This window comes from Silene latifolia, chromosome 6 (genome assembly GCF_048544455.1).
Source record: "Silene latifolia isolate original U9 population chromosome 6, ASM4854445v1, whole genome shotgun sequence".
Taxonomy (NCBI): domain Eukaryota; kingdom Viridiplantae; phylum Streptophyta; class Magnoliopsida; order Caryophyllales; family Caryophyllaceae; genus Silene; species Silene latifolia.
In genome coordinates this window covers 42,614,133-42,625,638 of record NC_133531.1, presented here as the reverse complement: position 1 = coordinate 42,625,638, position 11,506 = coordinate 42,614,133, and the positions used below count along the sequence as shown (strand labels likewise).

The 11,506-nt window shown below is 37.3% G+C and overlaps 1 protein-coding gene across 1 annotated transcript; it reads right to left on the bottom strand.

Annotated features, from left to right (window-relative positions):
• Nucleotides 1–8,006: 8,006 nt before the first annotated feature.
• Nucleotides 8,007–10,683, bottom strand: LOC141588016 (uncharacterized). The gene is made up of 4 exons (XM_074409476.1): nucleotides 10,606–10,683; nucleotides 9,440–9,823; nucleotides 9,211–9,314; nucleotides 8,007–8,736 (listed from the first exon to the last, which is right to left on the bottom strand). Exons 1-4 carry the CDS (start codon nucleotides 10,681–10,683, stop codon nucleotides 8,007–8,009), a joined length of 1,296 nt encoding a protein of 431 aa, XP_074265577.1.
• Nucleotides 10,684–11,506: the final 823 nt, after the last annotated feature.

The window sequence follows — 11,506 nt, the reverse complement described above, 5'->3', positions numbered from 1 at the left end:
GGGCTTTTTCTCACGGTCTGCCGTAACTGGAGGCTAAGTAGATTTTTTCTGGGTCATTTCATACTGTGCTTACATCTGCAGGATTCGAGTTGAGGAAAATATCCAACCCTTATCAGGTATAGTTATTTCTCAGGGCCACTCGAGGAGTTGTAACTGAAATGCATGGCCATGCTCGAATGTTGATTCGTTTATCAGTTAAGTTACTCTCTAGTCGGGGAAACCACTCTTGATATTGATCGCTTGTAAAATACGACCTTTGTGAATTCGGATTTGCAAATTGTTTTACATTGAGTGGGAGAAATTTTATAGGATATGAGAATCGGTTATCGCACATACACTTGTGAGGACAAGTGGGAGTTTGTTGGAACTTGTGTCCTCCACAAATTAGTGTGATAACATTTGTAAATCTCTTACAGGTTTACAAGGGTATACTTCGTATATTTAATCAGTTGATTAACGTTTACCTAATAACGGTTGGCTTGCTAGAAAGTTTGACGTTATTATCATACAGATGGCGGTGATCAACTGGTCCCTAAAGGTCACACCTATAGGATGTGTTTGAGAAATGTGGTTATAGAAATATAATCACATTGATGCCCAATATGACTAAAAAGTTAGTCAATGTGTTGATGAGATAATTATTTAATGAAAATTAAATAATATTAGTTGAGACGAATTAACTGTCAATTCGTAAATTAAATATAATAAGTTATATTTAATTAAATATATGTAATGTTAGCTTGGACGAATTAATTTGTTAATTCGTAATTAAATATAATCAGTTATATTTAATATCAACAAGATGAATGTGTCATAGTGGTAATAGTGAGGGTACACATACTAAAAGGTCATGGGTTCGATCCTCACTAGATGACAATTCAACACATTTTATATATTTTTGGAAAGACCAAAAATAAGGAGAATATACTCCTTATTTCGGCCAGTTGGGCCGAAAATAGGAAAGTATTATTCATCCTAATTTTCGGCCAGTATAAGAAAGAAAGGGAGAGAATTATTCTACCCTAATTCCTTTTCTTGACCTTGTCTCATCTTTCTCATCAGAAAAACACAAAAAACAACTAAATTTTACAGAAAATTTTAGATCGATTCTAGCACAATCAATAGGGCATATCTCATATCGTCTTGGGTGCAACTGATAGGCGAATATCAATTTTGATATTGTTCTTAGGCCAATTTTGCTAGGACCGAAGGTTAATTCTGAATCCTTTATACTTTGTTTATGTATTTTGTTTATGACCTTTAATCATCATTGTTAAATTCGTTATAATCCTTCAATATTAAGGGGAGTATACAGATTATTTCCCACAGATTCATCCCTTAGCAATATAACTCGATGGATTAACTCTTTAATCGATTCTACTTTTAGAACTCTTGGTCGATAAAATTACATTAATATTTATCTTTAGCCCGGAACACATGCGACTACGGTCACAAATACTTCCGTTGAGCTCAATCCAAATTTCGAAGAAATGTGTCCATGATCCAAATCCACATCAACTTGGGCACGGTAGAACCGATTCATCCCTTATCAACATGAATTCGGTGGATAGACATTTATCACCCACTTCCCCTACGTAACAAGGTTTGTACCCCGGTAGGGCCGAGCACACTCCCTCATGAAATAGGTTTTCATGGTTTCTACTTTTTGGTAAGGCTAAGTCTCAATTGTTTATTTTAGCGAGAGGTCATGTCAATTTATTATCTATCACGTTTTAAGTGAACTAAAGCGGTGAACTACGATAATTGTAATTGACACGGTCGAAATACTCGATTAAATGATAATGCATGTTTTAGTTATGGCGATTTAGCGATGCATGCAACATATAAATAAAATGCAAAGCATAAATTAAAATCCTAGTATGGCCTTCCTAAAATAGTAAATCTAATAAACTATTACAAATTCGGAAACCAATTCCTTTGGTCCCTTGAACTTCGGTCTTGGCAGGCTTTTCAAGGCAACACTTTTCTTTAATGGATCGCCTTCTCGAGTGACACCGTCTTCAAGGAACTCCGGAATAAATAAATTACATAACAAACTACATAATTTCTTATTATACATTTGTAATTAAAATAAAATAAATCTATTAAATTACAAAACGGTGATACGAGATCACAATAAATTACAACCGAATCGATATTCCCATACATTTCGGGTAATATCAATTTTAAAACTAAGATCATACTAAGTAAAATTACATAATTTCAAAATTACATCAAATAAAATTATGACAATCATAAATAAAATGCAGCATTATAATATGTATGAACATGCCCAATTTTATGCTAAATCGCCTTTAAGGAGCCAATATCGTATATTAATTGGTTTTTACGGATTTGCGTGATTCAACCTTTTAAAATCACAATAATTACATAAAATCATATTTATGTACAAGTTAATTACCCTAACCAACTTAGGACTCAAAATTAGTCTCCACTAACATATTGACAATAATTAACTTATATTTCTTAAAATTGTTCATAAATGGACTCAAAATTACAATAAAATGCCATAAACTTCAAATAAATCATAAAAATTTCAAATAAATTTGAAATTTGAAATTTTAAACTCATGAACATTCTGGAAAATTACCATGACACTCATAATGTTCAAAAACTTAGGTTAAAAATTTCGAAAATTTATCGAGAAAAACAATGTTGCGGTTTATCTGTTTTATCAAATATTATCATAAAATTATGAGAAAAATTATTTTAATTTAAATTTCACTTTTAGATCTGAAATAGGTGATAAAATGCAACATGTGACGTTTTTCCTTAGTCATGAAGTATGTTTTAGCAATTTTTCACTAATTAAAGTCACTATTTATGTTATGTTTCATCAAAAATTCATAAATCATGCATAAAGACTTCATTATAGCCAATTATTTTACACACATCTTATAAAATTGCATGTGACAACATCTAAATTTCTATGATCAGATTCGAAATATTACTCATATTAACCTATTTTTCCATTTAAATTCGATTTTATCATGAAAAATCCATATTTCGAGCATAAGAACTCCAAAAATTATGAAAATTTACAGATCATCAAAATATAATATATGTGAAAAAATACCTAAAAACCACTGGAAAAATCGAAGTTTAGCTATTTTTCGTCCAAAAATGACATTTTTATCATAAAAATCACATTTTAATGCCATTATTATATAAAATGAACAATAAAAAATCCATAAATTAACCAAAATATCCTAAATACATTTTAGGATCAGAAACTTTAACATGCATAATTGATTTCGTGATATATCATAATAAACACAAATTTATAAGTTTTGTTTGTTAATCTTATAACTCGGAAAAACAATAACCGATTTGCATGCAAACAACCTAAGGCTCATGATACCGCTTGTTAGAAATCTATATCTCATTATACAATATATTCATATATGTTTCAATTTAATTTAGTCATAAAATTAAATACAAATTTTATGCATGCAAACTTAAATTAAAAGAGAAGAAATCATCAACCCTTACTATGATAATTTCGGTCTTATGGGCACCAACAAGATCTTCTTATTGTTAGTTATTGAGCTTTCCAATAATGGATGAACATTCATGACTTCAAAATAGAAGCCCTCCAATTAGTAGCACCCAAGACTATCCCAAAATCCCACAAACTAACATGTACTAGATATTTGTAATGTGAGTTACCTTAAAATCGATTACTAATACTCATATACTACTACTACTAGTATTATTAGTGTTTGATTTGTACAAATTAGATTCATAAAAATGAATTTTATGAAGAACAAGAGAGAGAAGTTTATTGTTTATCATAAAACATAAGAGGAATGAAAATTTTTAAGAAAAACCTCTCAATCCTCTCTACAAAAACTGGTGGTCTATATGGTATATGGAACAATTTTCTTTTTACTTTTTGTCTTCACAAGACAAATTGTGTAAGCCTTTGTCCATAGTCATGTCACTATCAAGTGTCATAGACAAATGAATAAGACAAAACTTCTAAAATTTGCCCACCAATTTCGGTTTATATGTAGTATGGAGTCAATTTTATTTTTGTCAATTGTACAATTGTATGTCATGTGACATGTGACATGTCTTATGTCATGTTTTAATTTAAAATGCATATTTAACAAATTAAATATCATTTACAAATTAAATAAATCACATTTAACAAATTGACTAGTAATTCAAAATTACTTTCTCATAAAATGGTCATTTAAATACTAGTTAGTATAATTCACAACATCTTGTAATTATAACTAACTTATCATTCTCATCTCGCGTGTTTCGCAAACATCGATTAATTTTAGTAATATAACTTCTTAAATTACTAAATAAAATCTTATTTAATCACATTATAATAAGATGTCATTTTCTCTCTTATGATAATAATTTGTTCAATTTTAAGGAATTAATTAATCTGTATCGACATACAATTAATTAACCTTTTCAATTAAGGGAATCGTCCTTTAGGTGTGACCTCAAGGGATCAACTGATCACCACCGTCGCACGACAATAATGTCAAACTCTAGCCAGCCAATCATTACCGATATGTGTGGACCAGTTGACTATATATGTAATGTATCATCCCTTTCGTATTCTTGGTATGAGATTTAAATATGTGATCAATATGATCGACAATTGTGATCGCATTATTGTCGGGGACACTTACTCCAACAGTACACCACCACTGAAAAAGAGCTGCTAGCTGTAGTTTATGCTTTAGAGAAATTTCGTTCTTATTTGATTGGGTCAGAAGTTACTGTTTTTACTGACCATGCAGCTCTAAGGCATCTCCTTTGACACGGCTGTCGCAACCCTGTCAAAGATAAAACCAACGGGTCTCAACTAAATGTAGCAGAGGCAGTTGGGTATCGAATCCATAGGGAGATTGGAATCCTATAGTCAACTAGGTCTGTCGAAAGTAACCAAAATGGGGGGTTTGTTGTTTGTTTTTCTAAAAAACTACGAGCAAAGGAGAGAGTAAAAGGAATGAGAAAGAAATAAAATAGAGATGAATAAGAGGGAAAAATACTAGGATTGTCAGTTCACCATGGCTTCTAAAGTCCGGACTAAATCGTAAATGCCCTAAATTCACGCTGTGGGTAATAAACGTCGCCTTTCGGTCCTTAGTTCGCCCTAGGCAATACTAGTTTAGCTTTCGCCCTAGCTAGCATAAATCCTAATGAAACGCTGCAGAACTACTCCTTTTCCAATCTTTCGATCTAGGAGAAGGGGATATCGAGACAGTCAATTGAGTGCGTCGACTCAAACAATTAAAAGATGTTAAAGCAGCAGATGCAAACAACTAGACTACGGGTATTCTAATTAAATCGTCCTTCCTACGCCATGGCTACCCTAAATCCTAGCAAAACGATTAGCTATTCATGATCGAAATGAGGAGCAACAATAGCGAAGCAAATGACAATAGATAACATGATAAATGAAACTGAACTAAAATTATATTAATGATAATACCGAATTCGACGAAGGAGGAATTGAGAAATGGCGATGACAAGTATTTCTGATCCAAAAACTAAAGCAACAGTCTCCGTTTTACGTCTTAAATATGATGATTAGGTCTCTAGTATTCCTTGCCTATTTATAAGAAAAATAGCAAAGAAACAAAGCGTATAAAATAACAACACAATCGATCCAAAGCCCATCAGCGCGTGGCCTCTTGATCGAACTCCACAGTTGCTCGATCGAGAGCTTTCCCTAAGTATATCCCTCGATCGAGAACAGGACATCTCGATCGAGGCCTTCACCTTTGTATTAACTCGATCGAGAACAGGACATCTCGATCGAGGGGTTCTTGACTTCATGTGTGTTCTCCTAATCCCTTGGATGCCTTCACGCGTCTCAAGACGGTAAGGTTTCACGCCGACTCTCTTAAGCAAGCTTGGAGGACCGCAAATAGGCTGATTTCCAGTCATTCCGGTTTGTACCTGTAAATAACGCAAAACAGACCAGAGTAGACTATTCGGGGCATTTATAGTGAAATACTACGAAATAAGCATAGAAATGTGTGCTAAAAAGGCCTAAAAAGGTCTATAAGAAATGCACACATCAAACTTCCCCAAACCAAACCTTTACTTGTCCTCAAGCAAACTAATGCAACTAGCTAGGACTAAATGGATAGGAGTAGAACACAGACAAACTGAAGACCGTCGACTTAAACCATTTAATGCATAAGAATCAACTACTGATAGCTCAATATCAAGGCAAACGAATTTATGCATATTTCAAAAAGACGTTGAACTTTTGACCTTGCAAGACTTTTAGAAATGGACTCTCACGGGTCGCTCAGTCACACAATTAGGCACAGGGTGATATATAATATAAGATAGAAAGAATAAAGAACACTCACCTAACTGCAACCTATAAGAACATGCATGCAGTCTAACATGAATAAAGTCTCTACAACCGTACATATGCATTCCAACCAAACTGATGACCAAGACACATGCCGAGGACTTACATATGGGTAAGTGAGGTAATAGGTAAGAAGGGGCTAAAATGAATTTGGATATGTGGGGTTAATAGCCAGGATAGCAACAACGGATCCAAATTATACAACTTCCCTACTTCAAACGCCATACAAATCAATACGAAATAGTGCAAATTGGATGCACACAGCTCCCTAATCACCATAAAATTATCAACTCCCCATAAGATATAGATTAAACATGGGAGCATAAATCACAACATACAGTCTTTTCATTTTCCGCATATGATTTTTTTTTTCTTTCATATTTCTTTTCGGATTTCTCTTTTCTTTTTTTTTCATTTTCCTTCAATTCTTTTTCAATATTCCTCCTTCATTTCCTTCACCCATCCATATCAAGAGAAGATATAATAACCAATTGCAAATCAACGCATTCCCAACATAGCTACCATTACTAGCTCGGCTAGGGTAGGAAAAATGTGGATTGTAGCTAAATAGGGACAAAATAGGCAATTTGGCTATGTGGAGCTCATGGGTAAAATGAAATAAAGGGGTTGCCTCTCCAAACATGCGTCACCAACCACATACCCGAATGCATACAGGTACTAAGTAGACTAAACTCATGCTTATGCAAATTGATGTTACATGCCTTATAAGGAGTAACTACTCACTTCCTACATGAACTGGTCATGGATGACACCAGTTATAAAGCTCTAAACCTCAGAAAGATATTGTAGTTTGCCAAAATTTCAAGTCAAGTCTACTTGTTCAACGAATTTTGAAACGAAATTCGAGAAATTGCAAAGACTTTTGCTAAGAGATGTGAAACAATGCAAGGCTTAAGCAAAAAGATAGTTATCAGCAATGGAAAACTCCAATCAGACTCAACCTAAAATGCAAAAATAAACATGATTTTTTTGTTTTCGATTTTTGTTTTCGAAGTTTTTAAGTTTTTGAGATAAAAACAATGCAAACGTAAGTAAACGTGATAACAGAAATGCAATAAAAACAACATGCAGACACGATATGGATGCATACCCTCCACAAACCAAACTGTACAATGTCCCCATTGTACAAAGTAAAGGAAAAGAGATGCAGACTAAAGAGAGAGAGAGAGCCGAAAACTTACAAAAGCGCGCAGACCACGGGCCTCCCCAAACCGAACCAGATAGAGAGGGTAGTAGGGCTCTCGATCGACAAAGGATCAGGTCGATCGATAAGAACACGGTACTCGATTGAGACAAGTATCACTCGATCGAGGCTTTTAGCGGCGCATAAACTCAATCGAACAGGTAAGAGCTCGATTGAGAGCTTTGAAGGGGAAGGACCACTCGATCGAGCAAGAAGGCTACTCGATCGAAGGCTGCTGCATCAGTAAGCAACGGTACGGTACCTGTGCTGTATAAATTACGCATAAACGCTATTAAAATTGTTCGAACGCACACCAAACAGAAATAAAGAGTGTCAAAAGTTCCAAAAACAAACACAACAAATTACAATCGTGTTGCCTCCCGATAAGCGCAGGTTTATGAGGTCTCGCACGACCTATAAGCATCAAACATCACTCTCCGCCATCGCGTCGAAAAAGAGAACTTCGACGCGACCAACAACAGCATCAGCCCCATAATAGTGCTTCACAAGATGACCATTAATTTTGAAGCGATTCCCATCGGAGTCCTCTAACTCAATCGATCCAAATTTTATGACGCCAGTCACCGTGTACGGACCACTCCACCTAGACTTCAGCTTACCCGGAAACAATCTCAACCGGGTATTAAACAATAACACCTTTTGTCCAACATGGAACTCGCGGGGTACAATCCTCTTATCGTGCCAGCGCTTAGTCTTCTCCTTATAGATTCGGGAGCTATCATAAGCGTTCAGCTGAAACTCCTCCAGCGCATCTAGCTGCAATAAACGCTTCTCACCACACAAGTCAGCATCATAATTAAGCTGGCGGATAGCCCACCAAGCTTTATGTTCTAGCTCAACAGGTAAATGACAAGACTTCCCATACACTAAACGATACGGTGAAGCACCGATTGGTGTCTTAAAAGCCGTCTTATAAGCCCACAACGTGTCCTCTAGTTTAGCACTCCAGTCTTTCCGTGATTTAGACACTACTTTGCTCAGTATCTCTTTTAGTTCTTTATTAGAGACCTCAACCTGTCCGCTAGTCTGAGGGTGATACCCCAAACCCCTACGGTGTTTGACACCATATTTAGACAGCAAAGCAGTCAACTGTTGTTCTCTAAAATGCATACCCCTATCGCTAATGACGACCCTAGGGACACCAAAACGGGGAAAAATAATCTTACGAAACAGCTAAATCACGGTCCTGGCATCACAATTGGGAGTGGCAATCGCCTCCACCCACTTAGACACATAGTCTACAAACTACCGAGAATATACTGTTACCCCTGGCTAGACGGGAATGGCCCTTGATAATCAATGCCCCATACATCGAAAATCTCAACCTCTAAGATGCCGTTCTGAGGCATCTCATGTCTCTTGAAATGTTTCCGTTCTCGACAAGCATCACGGCTAGCAACAAAAACTTTAGTGTCGAAAAGAGTTGGCCAAGAAAAACCACGATTGCAATACCTTAGCCACGGTACGTGATGGACCGTGGTGTCCTCCACAAGGAGCCGAATGGCAGCCTTCTAGGATAGCTTTGGTCTCCCACTGCGGAATACACCGTCTGTAGAGTCCGTCTGCACATTCCTTAAATAAATAAGGGTCATCCCAGAAATATTGCCGTGCATCGTGTAAGAATCTCTTGCGCTGCTGATAAGATAAATGCGGCAGCGGTGATCGACAAACAAAGTTAGCATAGTCTGCAAACCAAGGTTCAGCACCATCCTTAGAATTCACAGAGGTCACAGAAAAAACATCAACAGAAAATAAAGAGTCGTCAGCGAAAGAATCATTAATAGGAAGAGAATCCCCCCCTCCTGTTGCGTCAGACGCGACAGATGGTCGGCTACGACATTTTCTGCTCCCTTCTTATCCTTAATCTTCAAGTCAAACTCCTGTAAAAGGAGTATCCATCTCAGCAATCTAGGCTTAGCTTCCTTCTTGTTCAGAAGGTGTTTCAGTGCTGCATGATCTGTAAAAATAATAACTTTAGAACCCAACAAATACGATCTCAACTTATCTAACGCATAAACAACAGCTAAAAGCTCCTTCTCCGTGGTAGCATATTTCACTTGAGCCTCATCCAGAGTTCGGCTCGCATAATAAATCGCACTCAGCGCCTTGTCTTTCCGCTGGCCTAGCACCGCTCGTAGTGCATAGTCGCTGGCATCGCACATAATCTCGAAAGGCAGCTTCCAGTCCGGAGGCTGGATAATGGGTGCAGAGACCAAAGCCTGCTTCAAAGTGTTAAAAGTAGAAAGACATTCATCATTAAAATCAAAAGGAGCATCCTTTAAAAGCAGCTGTGTAAGCGGTCGAGCAATCTTTGAGAAGTCCTTGATAAACCGACGATAAAAGCCAGCGTGACCAAGGAAACTTCCCACCCCTTTAACATTAATTGGAGGGGGTAATTGCTCGATTACTTGCACCTTTGCTCTGTCTACCTCAATACACCTATTGGAGACTAAGTGCCCAAGGACAACGCCCTCATTTACCATAAAATGGCACTTCTCCCAGTTTAGCACCAGATTAACCTCAATACATCGCTGCAAAACTTTATCAAGGTTAGCTAAACAATTATCAAAATTATTCCCATAGACACTGAAGTCGTCCATAAAGACTTCCATGATAGACTCGATATACTCAGAAAAGATCCCCATCATACACCTCTGAAAGGTGGCAGGGGCATTACACAAACCAAAAGGCATCCTGCGATAAGCAAAGACACCCTTCGGACAAGTAAAAGTAGTCTTTTCCGATCATCGGATGAATAGGGATCCGAAAGAACCCCGAGTACCCATCCGGATAACGAGAAAAACTCATGAGAAGCCAATCTCTCTATCATCCGATCAATGAAAGGAAGGGGGAAATGATCTTTCTTGGTGGCGGCATTTAATTGCCGATAATCTATACACATCCGCCACCCGGTCACTAGTCTAGTAGGTATTAGCTCATTATTTTCATTTCGGACGACTGTAGTACCTCCTTTCTTAGGTACCACCTGAACGGGACTTACCCATTTAGAATTCCTAACTGAATAAACAATACCTGCGCCGAGTAGTTTCATAACCTCAGCCGTCACAACCTCCTCCATCTTCGGATTCAGCTTTCGCCGACCCCCGCCGCAAGGTTTGTGATCATCCTCTAGCTCAATCCCGTGCATGCGAGACATCGGGTGATACCCTTAAGGTCATCCAACGAATATCCCATCGCCTTCCTATTTCTCTTAAGAACAGTCAATAAAGCAGTTAACTGTCCGTCGTTGAGCTTAGCGCTCACAATCACTGGGAACTGCTCAGTATCATCAAGAAAGGCATACTTAAGGTGAGAGGGAAGAGCTTTACGCTCGTGGACCTTTACCTCGACTGAGCACAAAGTGTGTGCCAAGTTTTCTACCTGTTCGGTGAACGTCGACGACTCTATCTCATCTGTAGTAATTCCAAGCAACTCCTCGACATCGTCCTCGTCATCTGAAAAATCTGCACACTCATCTAGAAACATCAAAGACTCCTGCGGATCCTTAACTAAGGTATCCGACCAAAACTCGTAAGCAAACTCATCAATAATATCAACAGAATAACAAGTATCCTCTATCATCGGTCTAGACAAGGTCTCGGGCAGACTAAACGTAATCACATCATCCCCTACCTCTAGAGTCAAACGCCCGAGTTTGACATCAATAATAGCTCCAGCTGTACACAAAAACGGTCTACCCAAAATAATCTGGGTACGGGTATCCTCAGCAATATCTAATACAATAAAGTCCACTGGAATAAAGAATTTGCTCACCTTGACGGGCACATCCTCTAAGATACCTAAGGGCCGTCTAACAGATCTGTCGGCCATCTGTAGGGTGATATTGGTCATTTTTAGGTGACCCAATTTAAGCTTAGAAAAGATAGAATAGGGCATGACAC